Genomic DNA, 18437 nt, shown 5'->3' on the forward strand with positions numbered 1-18437 from the left:
TGTGTTGATGCCAGGGCAATGCGGTGGGGGGGTCTGACCTTTGACCTCGACCCGGTGTCCTCTTGTTTGTTTGGGCCTGGTCTACAGGAGTCCTCCGGCCACATAGGACTCACACCGTGACCTCTCTCCGCTCCCACGAGTATCTTCTGCCCTTCACGTGTGACATGTTGGCAGGAAGCTTGTGTGTTCTGTGTGTTTGATGTTCTACCGGAGTTACGGTACACGGGGAGTATTAGGAATTTATATTTACTACAACAACCAGGGCCTGGACACTGGGAGCTGCCCCCTCCTTCACGGGGCTCCCCCCGTGTTGCCTTCAGGGTCTCCTCGAAAAGTAACTTCTCGCTTTCTCTGGTTGTCCCTTTAGAAACCCTGTTTGGTTCTGGTTCTCCCCTGAAATACAATAACAAGACAAATACACAATTTATACAACAAATAGAATAGAATTATAAGAAAAATGCACAAAAATTAAAAATATTGAATAATAATAAAAAAGTATAATAATAATGAATTATAAAAAATGAACAATATTAAAGTATCTAAATAAGTCTTCTGCCACTTTTAGTAATGTTTCTGGTGACACCTCTGGATTACGCAAATTCACATCGTCTCTCCCACCAGCCCCCCCCCCCCCCCTCTCTGGGTTGCAACTCAAATATCCGGCAGTCCCTGAAGGAGGCACACGCTCCTTCTCCTCCATTCATCATTAACCGGACCGAAGAGCGTTCTCACTTCAACCGGAGAAGATTCAATCAAACACCGTAAGTCACTTCCGCTCGTTTAAAACACGGTGTTTGTTTGTTTGTTTGTTAAACCCGCGCGCAGCATGGCCGCTGCTCTGTTTCCGGGTTGTGCTGTCCCTTTTCTTCTTGTGCACACGGCACTCGGCTAGTGCGGAGCGCACAACCCCAACGTGTTACTGTTTACCTCCGGTGGGCGAGCGGGCGAGCGGCGGCTGGGTTTCCCCCCAACTTTAAATATATATATATATATATATTTATATTTATATATTTATGTTCATGACGCGATTATAGTTCTAACAGTCGGGCGGAATTGGGCCGCAGCACGAGGCCCGAGGCCTGAGCCGCCGTCCGTCAGCGTCCACCTAGACGTTTAACGAAACACCCGGCGGGGTTACGGTGTAACAGGCGACCGTGTCAACTGGTGACTCTCGGGCGGACGCGTCCGTCGTTGTAGCTGTCCTCGTGAATGCCGGATTGTTTTAATTCTCCAACACGGCTTTCGAACGAAGTTTGCAAATGTCCCTTGCTTTTGAAATAGTTTGTAAAGAATAACAAAACGTATACTCGACTAAAATCACAGGTTCAACAAAAAATAAATAAATACCAAAGATAGAGACAGGCTCCCTCCCTCTCTTTCATACATGTTTAAAAAAGAAGTTTTGTTGACTATTCTACATAGTTATTCTACGTGACACGTATCGCACAGAATGGGCTCCAAAGTTGTTGTTATATATATTCTTTACACTTGAGTTCAAAGAATTATAACAATCCGACATTCATGAATACAGCTAAAACGACGGACGCGTTCAGCCGACATTTGCCAGTTAGCACGGTCTCTTTTTACGTTGTAACACCGGCTAGCAGAGAGGCTAACCGAGTCGGAACCCCCAGAAGAAGGTAAAGAAAGCTCCTCCACCACCTGCGCTGGGGGGGGGGGGGGGGGGGGACATCGCACGTGCACATCGCACGTGCACGTCAATTGTCATGAATCACAATGAGCTTCTAAAAAACAACATCCGGGAACCGGGCGCGTGCCCCCTCCGAGGCTTCGCTCGGGCAGACCCGGTCCTTAGTGGTCCCCCTCCGAGGCTTCCCTTTGTGAATGTTATTTATTTGTATGTGTTCCGTTTTAATGACCTCCATCAAACAACAACAACCTGAGTGTACTCAGTAACGTGGTGTTTCAGGCCAGGTGGTGGAGCAGCTAGATGAAGCACCGTCCGGTCCTGAAGCACCTCACGTCGTTAAAGGTGAACACATTAACAACAACACATACTCTATGTAGTTCTCATGTTTCCTGTTGCAACGTCGTAAAATAAACTATCGATAAAGAGTCTTGAGTAGTGAAGATACTTCCTTATGTTCTATACGCCTGTTATCATGAACATGTTAGTATCATGTATGAACATGTTAGTATCATGCTAGTATCATGTATGAACATACTAGTATCATGTATGTACATGTTAGTATCATGTATGAACATGTTAGTATCATACTAGTATCATGTTAGTATCATGTATGAACATGTTAGTATCATGTTAGTATCATGTATGAATATGTTAGTATCATGCTAGTATCATGTTAGTATCATGTATGAACATGTTAGTATCATGCTAGTATCATGTTAGTATCATGTATGAACATGTTAGTATCATGCTAGTATCATGTATGAACATGTTAGTATCATTCTAGTATCATGTATGAACATACTAGTATCATTCTAGTATCATGTATGAACATGTTAGTATCATGTATGAACATGTTAGTATCATTCTAGTATCATGTATGAACATGTTAGTATCATGTTAGTATCATGTATGAACATGTTAGTATCATGCTAGTATCATGTATGAACATGTTAGTATCATTCTAGTATCATGTATGAACATGTTAGTATCATGTATGAACATGTTAGTATCATTCTAGTATCATGTATGAACATGTTAGTATCATGTATGAACATGTTAGTATCATGCTAGTATCATGTATGAACATGTTAGTATCATGCTAGTATCATGTATGAACATGTTAGTATCATTCTAGTATCATGTATGAACATGTTAGTATCATGTATGAACATGTTAGTATCATGCTAGTATCATGTTAGTATCATGTTAGTATCATGTATGAACATGTTAGTATCATGCTAGTATCATGTTAGTATCATGTATGAACATGTTAGTATCATGCTAGTATCATGTATGAACATGTTAGTATCATTCTAGTATCATGTATGAACATGTTAGTATCATGTATGAACATGTTAGTATCATTCTAGTATCATTCTAGTATCATGTATGAACATATTAGTATCATTCTAGTATCATGTATGAACATACTAGTATCATGTATGAACATGTTAGTATCATGTATGAACATGTTAGTATCATTCTAGTATCATGTATGAACATGTTAGTATCATTCTAGTATCATGTATGAACATGTTAGTATCATTCTAGTATCATGTATGAACATGTTAGTATCATGTATGAACATGTTAGTATCATTCTAGTATCATGTATGAACATGTTAGTATCATGTATGAACATGTTAGTATCATGCATGTATATGTTAGTATCATTCTAGTATCATGTATGAACATACTAGTATCATGCTAGTAGCATGCATGTACATATTAGTATCATGTATAAACATGTACTTGTACCTTCAAGTACTCGTACCTTCATGTCCTAGTATCTTCATGTCCTAGTACCTTCATGTACTAGTACCTTCATGTACCTTCATGTACTAGTACCTTCATGAACTAGTACCTTCATGTCCTCGTACCTTCATGTACCTTCATGTACTAGTACCTTCATGTACTAGTACCTTCATGAACTAGCACCTTCATGTACCTTCATGTACTAGTACCTTCATGAACTAGTACCTTCATGTACTAGTACCTTCATGAACTAGTACCTTCATGTCCTCGTACCTTCATGTACCTTCATTTACTAGTACCTTCATGTACTAGTACCTTCATGAACTAGCACCTTCATGTACCTTCATGTACTAGTACCTTCATGAACTAGTACCTTCATGTACTAGTACCTTCATGAACTAGTACCTTCATGTCCTCGTACCTTCATGTACCTTCATTTACTAGTACCTTCATGTACTAGTACCTTCATGAACTAGCACCTTCATGTACCTTCATGTACTAGTACCTTCATGTACTAGTACCTTCATGAACTAGTACCTTCATGTACTAGTACCTTCATGTACTAGTACCTTCATGAACTAGCACCTTCATGTACCTTCATGTACTAGTACCTTCATGTACTAGTACCTTCATGAACTACTACCTTCATGTCCTAGTTCAGGGGTGGGCAAACTTTTTGACTTGCAGGCCACAATGGGTACTAAAATGTGACAGAGGGGCCGGGCCAGGAGCATTTGGACACGCAATGTACTTTATTAAACCTGGAGATTACGTCTGATTTTTATACATTTCAATTAAAGGTGCAAAGTTAAAGAATCAACATTTACTGGAAAAAGATCAATGGAATCACTTTCAACATTCAAAACAAATTATTACCCAACGAAATAATCAAGCTCAATACTTTCTAATTGTTTTAAACCCCGCAAAATAATGGACGGATTGTCTCAGCTCTCTTTATAATGAGGCACATTTGTCCTCAGGTACAAGTGGAAAGAGAAAATATGGCCCTGAAGCTGAAAATTGAAGTTCGATTTTTAAAAATTCTTCATATCTCTTCTGAAAACACACCTTTACTCATGTGGACGAACCCTTTTGGTTTTTGAAATTGGTTTACCAAAGGTCATAGGTTCACAAAAGCAGTGAAATATCTGAATACAATGCTAGATACATGTAAATAAATGTGGAAAACTACATTTTGTATTATCGTTTTTTGAGTAAAAATGGTGTGGTCTGTCACACATTCACCAAAATGATAAAGATGGGACTGAGAAATGACTTCATATTGAGTTGTGTGCAAATAAAAAATGACCATTACATTTTTTTCTTCTTTCAAATAAATATATATTGTACATTTAAAAAATCTACATTATATACATGTTGAGAAATAGAAAACAGAACACAACTATTGACACAGACTATTTACAATATGGCTTCACTATAATAACATCATGTCATCGTGTCACGAGACCTCTCTGCTGGCCGGGCAGGTGGAGCTGCAGGTGGAGCTGCAGGTGGAGTTGCAGGTGGAGCTGCAGGCGCTGGTGAATCCTCTCTGTAAAATACAAGACTAGTCAGCAGCGCGCATGCGTAACGGACACCGTGACGGGACACGTAACAGACGCTGTAAAACAGACACGTAACGGACACCGTAACGTGTAGTTAAGACTCTTACCCGGTCCAGGTGGCTCTCTTCTGGCTGCGTGTTCCTCCTGTGGCTCTGCAGCTCCTCCAGGCTCCGCGCTGCTCGCCAAAATCACTGCGGCTGTTTCTAAATGAGCCTTATCTGTGTGGTGGGCGGGTCCCTTGTGATTTACTGAGTGTTCATTGGTTGTTTTTTTCGCAAAATGTTGACAGACAAACGGATTGACAAATCACAGTGAAGGGTTTCGTGTGACGAGTTCTTTCCGCGCCAACGCACACCGGAAGTAAACAAAGCTGCGCTTTGGACAAGTTCGGCGGGCCGGGTTAAAAAGCCTAACGGGCCGGATGTGGCCCGCGGGCCGTAGTTTGCCCATGTCTGTCCTAGTACCTTCATGTGACTTCATGTACTAGTACCTTCATGAACTAGTACCTTCATGTGCCTTCATATCCTAGTACCTTCATGAACTAGTACCTTCATGTACTAGTACCTTCATTTCCTAGTACCTTCATGAACTAGTACCTTCATGTGCTAGAACCTTCATGTCCTAGTACCTTCATGAACTAGTACCTTCATGTACCTTCATGTCCTAGTACCTTCATGTACCTTCATGTCCTAGTACCTTCATGAACTAGTACCTTCATGTACTAGAACCTTCATGTCCTAGTACCTTCATGTACTAGTACCTTCATGTACCTTCATGTCCTAGTACCTTCATGAACTAGTACCTTCATGTCCTAGAACCTTCATGTCCTAGTACCTTCATGTACCTTCATGTACTAGTACCTTCATGTCCTAGTACCTTCATGTACCTTCATGTCCTAGTAACTTCATGTCCTAGTACCTTCATGTACCTTCATGTCCTAGTACCTTCATGAACTAGTACCTTCATGTCCTAGAACCTTCATGCCCTAGAACCTTCATGTCTTAGTACCTTCATGTACTAGTACCTTCATGTCCTTGTGCCTTCATGTCCTACTACCTTCATGTCCTATTACCTTCATGTACTAGTGCCTTCATGTACTCGTACCTTCATGTCCTAGTACCTTCATATCCTATTACCTTCATGTACTTGTACCTTCATGTCCGAGTGCCTACATGTACTCGTACCTTCATGTCCTAGTACCTTCATGTCCTACTGCCTTCATGTACTAGTACCTTCATGTCCTAGTACCTTCATGTCCTACTACCTTCATGTCCTAGTGCCTTCATGTACTAGTACCTTCATGTGCCTTCATGTCCTACTACCTTCATGTCCTACTACCTTCATGTAGAGATGCACCGATCAGGTATTTGGTGCCGATCACCGATCACTGAAATCAGTACCTGCCGATCCGATAACACCGATCACCGATCACGGTGTTGATTGAAGCATTCTATTTATTGTGTAGCATTATTGCTATGAGGACTATGAGGAAATACATATATAAAGCACCTCAAACATTAAAGAAATTATAGATTTCTTTAAACATTTAGGACTTTTACTTTGAAAAATGTCCTAATTGATACAATAAAATTGATTGATTGCCAGTGTAGGGGATTTCAGATATGTATGGAACACATCTGCATCATTCATTTCCTGGAACTCTTGGGGAAATCTATTTACAGGACTTTGTTTAACATACAAAAGTCTGACTTATTTTTATAAACTCTTCCTTGGTGCAGTAAAAATGTTTTAATGTTAGCATAATTTAAGCTAAATCTCAGAAACGATCTATAAAGATACAAAATCAGTTCATTGTTTACTTGTCTGATTTGTCGACATCTTATTTTGAAAAACGGATGTTGTTTCACGTGGTTCTTTCCGCTAACTTTGCAAAACCGGATGTTGTCACTTAAATCCTTCCGCTAACGTTATCAAACCCTCTCACTCCCGATGGAATGTGTTTAGCGTGAACATCTATAGGGGCAGACATGTGAGAGTCGGCTGAGTCGACCCAGAGATTCAACTCGGGGGACGGGGACGCCGCTCGGTGCTGAGGATCCCCTCTGACCTCTGACCTCTGCGGCCCTCGCCGGGCGCATCGTCTCCGTTGCGATGCGCCGCGATTGAAACGTCTGATAGTTCTCTCAGATGTTACGTCATCTGATCGGCCGTTTTGAGAACGCCGATCAAAACCGATAATGGGAATATTGGCCGATATGGATCGGTGCATCCCTACCTTCATGTCCTAGTGCCTTCATGTCCTACTACCTTCATGTCCTAGTACCTTCATGTCCTAGTACCTTCATGAACTAGTACCTTCATGTACTAGTACCTTCATGAACTAGTACCTTCATGTCCTAGTACCTTCATGTCCTAGTACCTTCATGTCCTAGTACCTTCATGAACTAGTACCTTCATGTCCTAGTGCCTTCATGTCCTACTACCTTCATGTACTAGTACCTTCATGTCCTAGTACCTTCATGAACTAGTACCTTCATGTACTAGTACCTTCATGTACTAGTACCTTCATGAACTAGTACCTTCATGTCCTAGTACCTTCATGTCCTAGTACCTTCATGAACTAGTACCTTCATGTACTAGTACCTTCATGTCCTAGTGCCTTCATGTCCTACTACCTTCATGTACTAGTACCTTCATGTCCTAGTACCTTCATGTACTAGTACCTTCATGAACTAGTACCTTCATGTACTAGTACCTTCATGAACTAGTACCTTCATGAACTAGTACCTTCATGAACTAGTACCTTCATGTCCTAGTACCTTCATGAACTAGTACCTTCATGTACTAGTACCTTCATGTCCTAGTACCTTCATGAACTAGTACCTTCATGTCCTAGTACCTTCATGTACTAGTACCTTCATGAACTAGTACCTTCATGTACTAGTACCTTCATGAACTAGTACCTTCATGTACTAGTACCTTCATGAACTAGTACCTTCATGGACTTATACCTTCATGAACTAGTACCTTCATGTACTAGTACCTTCATGAACTAGTACCTTCATGTACTTGTACCTTCATGGACTTATACCTTCATGAACTAGTACCTTCATGTACTTATACCTTCATGTACTAGTACCTTGATGCCCAGCCTCTCGTCCTCTCAGATGTTGTTGTTGTTGCTCGCCGTGTGTTCGCCCGTCTCCTCCGGTCCCGACTGCGCGGACACGAGCGTCGCGGCGCGTTCTCCGTCCGCCGTGGTCGACCCGCAGAGAGCCGAGCGGAGCCGGAGGGCCCACCTGGAGGCGCTGTTCAGCAGGTGAGTCCACCTGGGGGCGCTGTTCAGCAGGTGAGTCCACCTGGGGGCGCTGTTCAGCAGGTGAGTCCACCTGGGGGCGCTGTTCAGCAGGTGAGTCCACCTGGGGGCGCTGTTCAGCAGGTGAGTCCACCTGGGGGCGCTGTTCAGCAGGTGAGTCCACCTGGGGGCGCCGTTCAGCAGGTGAGTCCACCTGGGGGCGCCGTTCAGCAGGTGAGTCCACCTGGGGGCGCTGTTCAGCAGGTGAGTCCACCTGGGGGCGCCGTTCAGCAGGTGAGTCCACCTGGGGGCGCCGTTCAGCAGGTGAGTCCACCTGGGGGCGCTGTTCAGCAGGTGAGTCCACCTGGGGGCGCTGTTCAGCAGGTGAGTCCTGAGCGTTGAGCGTCTGAATCCTGTGACAGGTACGGAGAGAACGGATCCATCTCCCTGGACGGGCTGAAACGCCTCCTGCACAACGTGGCGTTGGAGCGCAACAGGACCGTTACCGAGCAACCAGGCCACGCCCACCACCAGGGTGGCCACGCCCACCACCAGGATGGCCACGCCCACCACAACTCGCATCTGCAGGAACGCGCCGAACCCTCTGAGAACAGGAAGTTCCCAAAGACCTCTGAAGTCTCCAGAGACCAGGACGGCCACCACGGCCTGCGCAGCAAGAGGGCGGCGGCGGCGCAGGAGGTCGGCAGTGCCCAGCTGATGGCGAGCTCAGCCAATGAGAGACGAGACCCGGAGCATCCCGGTCCTGCAGGGAGGGAGACCACCGGACGGGCCCCCGAGAGCCAGACACTGGCACCCGCGGTCAGCCGGGGGGAGCACATGCACGCCCATGACCACGTGCACGCCCATGACCACGTGCACAGCCATGACCACGTGCACGCCCATGACCACGTGAACCAGGAGTTTCCTCAAAACCGAAGTGTGGACAGTATGGAGGTACAACTTTATATGTATGAATATATATTATACACACACACATATATATATATATACACACACACATATATATATATACACACATATACAGGACTGTCTCAGAAAATTAGAATATTGTGATAAAGTTCTTTATTTTCTGTAATGCAATTTAAAAAACAAAAATATCATGCATTCTGGATTCATTACAAATCAACTGAAATATTGCAAGCCTTTTATTCTTTTAATATTGCTGATTATGGCTTACAGCTTAAGAAAACTCTAAAATCCTATCTCATAAAATTTGAATATTTCCTCAGACCAAGTAAAAAAAAAGATTTATAACAGCAAAACAAAATCAAACATTTGAAAATGTGTTTCCAGGTGTTTCGAGTTAATTAGACGATTCAAGTGATTTGTTTAATACCCTACTAGTATACTTTTTCATGATATTCTAATATTTAGGATATTTGAGTTTTCTTAAGCTGTAAGCCATAATCAGCAATATTAAAAGAATAAAAGGCTTGCAATATTTCAGTTGATTTGTAATGAATCCAGAATGCATGACATTTTTGTTTTTTTAATTGCATTACAGAAAATAAAGAACTTTATCACAATATTCTAATTTTCTGAGACAGTCCTGTATATATATGCATATTATATAAACATATATATATAATATATGTGTATAATATATATATATACATATACACATATATATATATAATATACACACATATATATATATATGCATATTATACACATATATATATAATATATATGTGTATAATATATATATACATATACACATATATATATAATATACACACATATATATATTTATTATATATATGTGTAATATATATATGTATATTATACACATATATTAGGGCTGGGCAACGATTACAATTTTTAATCGCGATTAATCGCATGATTTCCCTGATTAATCACGATTAATCGCATTTGTATACGCAAAATCCAATAATTAATTCAAAAGTAGTGTATAGTGCACTTCTATTTTAAATGTTCTGCCATATGAATGAAAGTGCCATAACATGTGTTGTCCCTGTTAGAGACACCAGAAAACACTTTCAGTGCAGTTTGTCAATTCCTAGAACTTGACACTTATTTTAAATGTTCTGCCATATGAACTAAAGTGCCATAAAATCTGTCAGGACATTGTCCAACGCAGTGATGCAGAGACACTGTGACAGAGCGCTGGAGACTGAAGCAGAGACATGATCAAAGGCAGTCGTCTGGCAGCAGAGATCATCTCTGGTGCTCTATCTGCTCAGTGTGGTGACTTTATCTGACACATTCCACTGCTGTGCAACTTCAGTAAAGTGATTAAACATCTCTCTTGTTCTGCCTGTTTTGTGATATACATGCCTAAAAGGTGCCTAATATTTCTAGACTGAAATAATATCGGCATTATAATTATTATAACTGAGGATTTTTTAGTTGCCTATTTTGTGGAGCCCCTCAGGACGTGGTGACCTCCCACAGCGTAGTGCGCTATGGGAGCGCGGCGCTGGGAGGAGTTTATAGCACAAACAACAATGAACTAGTGGAGGCGGCGAGGTGCTCCGTGTTGCCAGGTTGGAGATGGTGAAGTATCGTACCAAAGGCTCAACATGGTTGTATTTGGAGGATAATTATCGTGTATCTGGCAACCCTGAGATCGGTCGACCAATGACTGTTCTCTATACTGGGAGATACCATTTCCACAACTTGTAAGGGGTAAATACGAGTTTATGAAAACCCAGAGAAACACAAATATCCGACGAAGCAAAATCCCGACGTTTTTGGAATCCCTGCCGGACGCATTTGTTAGGTCTCAGAAGCAGGACATGTCCGGGGAAAGAGGACGTCTGGTCCCCCGATGTCCAGTCGTCCCCAGAGAGCAACAGCACGTTGTGAAGCTGTCGCTTTGCAGTCCTCTCCTTTCATCCAGCTCGTGTATTCTCCGTGTGACGTGTGTCTTGAGTCTCATACCTGCCGTCATTTGTTGAGATTCTCTAAATGTTTCTCAGACCGACGTCTTCCACAAGACCAACCGGCCTGCAGTAGCTCTCCACTTCGCTGTGGCATCGGTTCTCTTCTCTTGGTTCATCTCCTCCCTGCAGCTCGTCTGCCGAAGCCTTTCTCCACTGTGTGTTTGTTGTATGATTCGCTGCATCAACGGTGTGTTTAGCATTTAAATGATATTTAAGACTGGAAGTCCTCCGGTGATAAGACAATTCATCTTGACAGTGGTTACATCTGACTTTGTTTCTGTCGACACCGTCGTATTTAAGAACTTTAAATTGAAAATGGCCATTTAACATCTCCGTACTCTCCATGTTTGTTAAACCGCGAATGACTTTCTTTTCCGGCTCCGCAGCAATCAGTAGCAGACTTTTACAAAATAAAAGCCTGTGAGCAACACACTTTTACAATAATAAAATAAATACTAAAACCTGCGTGAACGCACGATAAAATAATTGTCGGCGTTAATTAATTGATGCGTTAACGCAAGATTAACGCGTTAACGTGCCCAGTCCGAACATATATATATATATATATATGAATGTATCGAGCTTTCACACGAGTGCTGTTGTCGTGTTTTCCCGCAGTGCCTGAACGCCTCCAGCTTCCTGTCGTCTCACGGCATGTCTCCAGACGCCGCAGTGACGCTTGCAGACTTCGGCTTCCTGTGCCCCGCCCTCCTCAGCCAGATTGATGGCGGCGCCTGCATCCGGCACCGAGGCCCCGCCCCCGACCACGAGGAGACGGGTGCGTTGACTGACTCACTTAAACTTTATTAACAGTAATGATGAATATAAATAATCTATATAATATATTGTATTTATTTATTACACTTTATTAACACTAATGATGAATATAAATATTATATATAAAATATTGTATTTATTTATTACACTTTATTAACACTAATGATCAATATAAATATTATATATAATATATTTTATTTATTTATTACACTTTATTAACACTAATGATCGATATAAATATAATATATTGTATTCATTTATTACACTGATGATGATTATAATTATTAAATAGATTTATATATTTTATTTCTTTATTACACTTCATTTACACTGAAAAATTGTCCTCACTTCCAGACCACGCCCACCACAACCACTCTAACCACAGGGACCACGACCACGGGGACCACGACCACGTGGCGATAGGTGAGGACCAGTGATGGGGAGGAGTCAGCGCGTCTCCTCCTGGTCTCTGATGTGTGTGTGTGTGTTGCAGCGTGGGTCGGCGGCTTCGTCTCCATCACCGTCATCAGCCTGATGTCGCTGGTGGGCGTGGTGCTGATCCCGCTCATGAACAAGGTCTTCTTCAAGTTCCTGCTCAGCTTCCTGGTGGCGCTGGCGGTCGGCACGCTGAGCGGCGACGCCTTCCTCCACCTCCTCCCCCACGTGAGGAACCACTCGTCTTACACGAGACATTTAGTTGGAGCTCTGTGCCCATCTCAAGACGACGATGCATTCAGGTTCATCGTCTCCTTGTGTGTTCAGTCTCTGGGAGGCCAGCACCACCACCACCACCCGGGGGCGGGGGGGCTGCCCCTCCACGAGGGGGAGGACCTGGACGGCGTGTGGAAAGGCCTGGCGGCGCTGAGCGGCGTCTACGTCATGTTTCTGATCGAGCACTTCCTGACGCTGGGCAAGATGTACAAGGACAAGAAGCAGAAGGTCAGAGGTCACGGGGAGGTCAGAGGTCACGGGGAACGCCGTGCGCCATGAATAACAAACGTAAACCGTCCCAACAGGTCCACAAGAAGTGGGACCAGAACGACCGGGCGGATCCGGAGAAGCAGCCGGCGCTGGAGGAGAGCGACCTGAAGCCGGCCGAAGGTGAGGGCGATCTCTCCCACGGCCCTGGAATGCACCACGAGCCCCTGGCCCGTCATCGTGCTCCTGAAGAAGAGGAGGGGCTAACTCATCCGTAACAAACCGCATGTCCATGTTTCAGATGTGGAGGCGAACGGCGGCGGCATGTTCGGCGTGCACGGCGGCGCCGCGTCGGAGGAGGAGCAGGTGATGCTGGCGCCGCAGGCCTCCGCCTCGGAGGGCGCCGCCTACACCGCCGAGGACTGCGAGAACAAGTGCCACTCCCACTTCCACGACACGGTGGGCCCGGCCGACAGCCTGCACCACCACCACCACGACTACCACCACATCCTGCACCACCACCACTCCCAGAACCACCACCCGCACAGCCACACCCACTCCTACTCGGAGGAGCACTTCCAGCAGGCCGGCGTGGCCACGCTCGCCTGGATGGTCATCATGGGAGACGGGCTGCACAACTTCAGCGACGGCCTGGCAATCGGTGAGCTTCATGAGAGTCCACGTGTACAGGGTGGCAGCAAACGCCTCACAGCATCACAGCTGGCTTTACACAAATAATATAGAGATGCATCTAGATGTTCTTTACAGTGGTGTTGGATGCACTGTAGCATTGTAGCACCATCGTGCTATAGCATCATAGTACTGTGGCGTTGTTGCGCTGTAGCATTGTGTCATCATAGCATCATAGTACTGCAGTGTCATAGCATCACGGTGCTATTGCTTTGTAGCATCATAGTGCTATAGCATCATAGCATCATAGTACTGTGGCATAGTAGAGATGCATCATCGTAGCGCTGTAGCATTGTAGCGTTGTAGCATCGTAGCGCCCGTGACGGTGGGCTTGTCTCCTCAGGCGCTGCCTTCACTGAGGGTCTGTCCAGCGGCCTCAGCACAGCGGTGGCCGTCTTCTGTCACGAGCTGCCCCACGAGCTGGGTGAGGGCTTCTGATTGGTCTGTGGGTGGTTGGTGGTTGGTGATTGGTTCGTGGGTGATTGGTGATTGGTGGTTGGTGGTTGGTGGTTGGTGGTTGGTTCGTGGGTGATTGGTGGTTGGTGGTTGGTTCGTGGGTGATTGGTGATTGGTGGTTGGTGGTTGGTGGTTGGTTCGTGGGTGATTGGTGGTTGGTGGTTGGTGGTTGGTGGTTGGTTCGTGGGTGATTGGTGGTTGGTGGTTGGTGGTTGGTTCGTGGGTGGTTGGTGGTTGGTGGTTGGTGGTTGGTGGTTGGTGATTGGTGATTGGTTCGTGGGTGATTGGTGGAACAGTGAGCACAGAGCATTGGGTGATCCTCTGCCGGCTCTCGTTTCCCAGGTGACTTTGCGGTGCTCCTGAAGGCCGGCATGACGGTGCGCCAGGCCATCCTCTACAACATGCTGTCGGCCATGACGGCCTACCTGGGCGTGGTCATCGGCATCCTCATCGGCCACTACGCCGAGAACATCTGCATCTGGATCTTCGCCCTCACGGCCGGACTCTTCATGTACGTGGCTCTGGTGGACATGGTGAGTCAACTGGGTCCCAACTGGTCTAGCTTTACGTCTAACTGGTCTAGCTCTATGTTTGACTGGTCTAGCTCTATGTTTGACTGGTCTAGCTCTATGTTTGACTGGTCTAGCTTTACGTCTAACTGGTCTAGCTCTATGTTTGACTGGTCTAGCTCTATGTTTGACTGGTCTAGCTTTACGTCTAACTGGTCTAGCTCTATGTTTGACTGGTCTAGCTCTGTTTTACTGGTCTAGCTCTATGTTTGACTGGTCTAGCTTTACGTCTAACTGGTCTAGCTCTATGTTTGACTGGTCTAGCTCTGAGGGGAGCGAGGTGAACCTAAACCTTGTGACCACATATACAAACAAACCTCCAGACTGTTCGATCGTACAAACCGGTTTCATCTGGATCTCTAAAGATAACGTGTACGTTTACATAAATACACTACAGAGAGGTGCATCTATGGGGGAAAAAATATATATATATAATGTCTGTGTATGTATATATATATATATATATATATTATTTATATTTATATAAACATGTCTGTATATATAAATAAATATATATAATTGTATATATTTATATATATTAATATTTATATAAATAGATATAATTTTATATATATTATTATATACAGGACTGTCTCAGAAAATTAGAATATTGTGATGAAGTTCTTTATTTTCTGTAATGCAATTAAAAAACCAAAAATGTCATGCATTCTGGATTCATTACAAATCAACTGAAATATTGCAAGCCTTTTATTCCGATTTATTGCTGATTATGGCTTACAGCTTAAGAAAACTCAAATATCCTATCTCTAAATATTAGAATATCATGAAAAAGTATACTAGTAGGGTATTAAACAAATCACTTGAATTGTCTAATTAACTCGAAACACCTGCAAGGGTTTCCTGAGCCTTGACAAACACTCAGCTGTTATAAATCTTTTTTTTACTTGGTCTGAGGAAATATTAAAATTTTATGAGATAGGATTTTAGAGTTTTCTTAAGCTGTAAGCCATAATCAGCAATATTAAAAGAATAAAAGGCTTGCAATATTTCAGTTGATTTGTAATGAATCCAGAATGCATGACATTTTTGTTTTTTTAATTGCATTACAGAAAATAAAGAACTTTATCACAATATTCTAATTTTCTGAGACAGTCCTGTATATATATATATATATATACAAAAGCTATTATTGCAATAATTTAAGGTGCCGTGAAAAGTGTCCAGAAGTTATTCATTAATCACTTTAAAAGACACAAGACCGTCATCCAGTCAGCAGCTTCAACACCAGCTGACACACACACACACACGCACACAACTCTGTGAACTCCCAGAGGGGAGTTGTCACAAACCGCTGCTGTTTGGGAGAAACAAAGTGCGAAGGTCGCCGTCTAGTGGCCGCCGCCGGCACCGCAGGGGACGCCTTGTTGCGTCATCACATGACTTTACACATACACACATATATCCTCCAATGATAGCTCGTTACCTGTCCGGCCCATGTCACATGGTGTTTCACAACAGGAAGTGCATGCTCTATGGGCGGGGCTACCATGTGATTGACAGGTCTCTACCACTCACTTCCTGTTGACCTGACGAAACCAGAATGTGTCCGCTTGTTATGAAGCGCCTGTGTATACCAGATGAAGTTATTAATTGATGTTGTTCCTGCGCAGGTGCCCGAGATGTTGCACAACGACGCCGGGGACCACGGCTTTAGCCACTGCGGCTACTTCCTGCTGCAGAACACCGGCATCCTGCTGGGCTTCGGCATCATGCTGCTCATCGCCATTTTTGAACACAAGATCCAGCTGGACCTGGGATACTGAAGGATAGGCCCCTCCTACTGAAGGAGCGGCACCTCCTCCTACTGAAGGATAAGCCCTTCCTCCTATTGAAGGATAAGCCCCTCCTACTGAAGGATAGGCCCCTCCTACTGAAGGATAGGCCCCTCCTCCTCGCCTGCGTGTCAGGTGTGGTGTGTGAGTGTTCTCGTTTTATTTCTTATTTTCCGGCCCGCCCACCTCCGCGTTCAGGCCCATTTGATCACAGCGGTTCATATTTACGATAAATCCAGTAGGACCTGAAAGCAGCACGAGAAAGTTGTTTTGTAGTTTTCCACCACTTTTGAGTCAGTATTTTATTTATTATTCTGTCTGAATTCATCAATTTTTATTTATTCGTGAGCCAACGTGTCACCGAAATTATTCCGTCAAACTTTGAATAATTTAAATCAGAAAACCTGATAAAATGTTTCTAAAATCATTTTAGGAACCAGAACCAGTCAAAATGTTTTCCTTCTTCCAGAGAGTTGATCATTATAAGTATTAACAATAGTGTGTTTGCGTTGGACCGGCTCCCCCTTGTGTCCGTTGGGGCGTACTGCGCCGACGACGTTGATGTTACAGTTACAGAAAAATACTTTTTTAATATCACTTAAAATGCTGAAATTGGTTCTGAAAAGTGCTTCTGCAGCGACAGAAACCACGGAGACTCGAGTTAAATGCAGAAATGATCAATAATTATAAACGTTGTTGTCGTGGTTACTGGCACGAGAACGCAGCTCGACTCATCGATGACGCTTCACATTTACTCGTCTTCAGACTTTTTTCAAATGAAGGCAGCGGAGGGTGTCGTCCCCGCTGACCTTTGACCTCTTGTGACCTTTGACCTCTCGTGACCTTTGCACAAGTCTGGACGATAGAAAAGTCTGGACGATAGAAAAGTCTCAGACGACGAAATTAGGACGAAAAATTACAGCGGCAAAAATAAAAATGGACTGCATGTTTTTTGTTTTTTACATATCTATTTTTGTTATGAACTATCGTTACGGTCTCCGTTACTGTCACGATGTCCTCGTGGAGTCATCGCCGTGGAAACGCCCGATGACAGCAAAGTCCTTTTCATTCTTTCTCTCCGTGTTTTGTTCTTTTCTCAAAAGTAATTTGAAGTTCTCCTAAAAAAAAGGTTAATGTACTCAGTATGTGTACAAGATGCTGTCTGTGTATTAATGTCCATGAGATGTGTATTAATGTGTATTAATATACATTAATGTACATGAGATCTGTGTATTAATGTGTATTAATATACATTAATGTACATGAGATGTGTGTATTAATGTGTATTAATAGACATTAATGTACATGAGATGTGTATATTAATGTACATTAATGTACACGGCCGTGTGATCTAATTCGCTGCATTTAGTTCTTTTATGTTTTTGTCTCAAACTATGAAGACGTCCCACAATGCAACGCTGCAATGTAAACGCTGCATGGCCTTTTTAATTAATTAATTTAGACTTTACTTTTTGACGAGGCTCATCGACTGCAGCGCGTTTAAAAATGAGATAAATGCAGGTTTTACTTTTATTTCTTTTACGATGTTTCAATTTATTTTTCTAGTCCGTCCCAAAAAAATCTTTAATTTCTGAGATAAAATAATTATTGTTTAAAAAGGAGAGCAAAGTGATTTTGCTGAAATCATCACTTTATTTATTTTCTATCGAACAAGAAGCTAAATGTTAAAGAATTCTGCAAAATGTGAACAAAAGTTTAAAAAACGACCATCAAGTCCAAATTTGGCAAAATAATACATTTCTGCTGGTGTTTCTGTTATTTTGTCCACCTCTGTATTGATCCGCCAACATTCCTCCAAATAAACTTTCATTGTGTTGAACAGGAAGTGATGTCACAGTCTGGTTGAACTGACACTAGTACTATCACCTTTTATAGAGTAAAAGTACACGAGTACTTTCAGCTTCATGGAGTGTATGAATAGTTGGTAGTCGGCATGGACCACGATCCAGACCTCCGTGATCCATCAGATGGAGTTAGAGAGGAGGAGTGGGCGGGGCTTCAGCAGCACCATGACATCAGACCCAGCCAGTACAGGAGTGATCGCTGTTCTTAGTTTAAAT

General features: G+C 43.3%; 1 protein-coding gene across 3 annotated transcripts; it reads left to right on the forward strand.

Moving 5' to 3' along the window:
* Positions 1-669: 669 nt before the first annotated feature.
* Positions 670-18202, forward strand: slc39a6 (solute carrier family 39 member 6). 3 transcript variants are annotated; one of them, XM_056410521.1, is made up of 13 exons: positions 674-761; positions 1931-1993; positions 8099-8250; positions 8649-9180; positions 11772-11931; positions 12285-12353; positions 12424-12593; positions 12693-12869; positions 12947-13031; positions 13150-13509; positions 13882-13962; positions 14337-14527; positions 16195-18202. In XM_056410521.1, the coding sequence occupies exons 2-13, from the start codon at positions 1952-1954 to the stop codon at positions 16345-16347; spliced, it is 2172 nt and encodes a 723-aa protein (XP_056266496.1). In that variant the 5' UTR covers positions 674-761; positions 1931-1951; the 3' UTR covers positions 16348-18202. The 3 variants fall into 3 exon arrangements, with proteins under 3 accessions (XP_056266497.1, XP_056266496.1, XP_056266498.1); XM_056410522.1 differs by lacking the exon at positions 1931-1993 and having other exon boundaries at positions 670-761; XM_056410523.1 differs by lacking the exons at positions 674-761; positions 1931-1993; positions 8099-8250 and adding an exon at positions 8597-8610.
* Positions 18203-18437: the final 235 nt, after the last annotated feature.

The sequence above is a fragment of the Pseudoliparis swirei genome, unplaced genomic scaffold, assembly GCF_029220125.1.
Source record: "Pseudoliparis swirei isolate HS2019 ecotype Mariana Trench unplaced genomic scaffold, NWPU_hadal_v1 hadal_25, whole genome shotgun sequence".
Lineage (NCBI taxonomy): Eukaryota > Metazoa > Chordata > Actinopteri > Perciformes > Liparidae > Pseudoliparis > Pseudoliparis swirei.

Excerpts from the sequence above, each read along its gene's own strand:
- slc39a6 (XM_056410521.1), top strand. The coding sequence starts at position 1,952 with ATGAAGCACCGTCCGGTCCTGAAGCACCTCACGTCGTTAAAG. Across the intron at positions 9,181-11,771 it reads GAAGTGTGGACAGTATGGAG|TGCCTGAACGCCTCCAGCTT; the intron begins GTACAACTTTAT and ends GTTTTCCCGCAG. Across the intron at positions 13,963-14,336 it reads CGAGCTGCCCCACGAGCTGG|GTGACTTTGCGGTGCTCCTG; the intron begins GTGAGGGCTTCT and ends CTCGTTTCCCAG.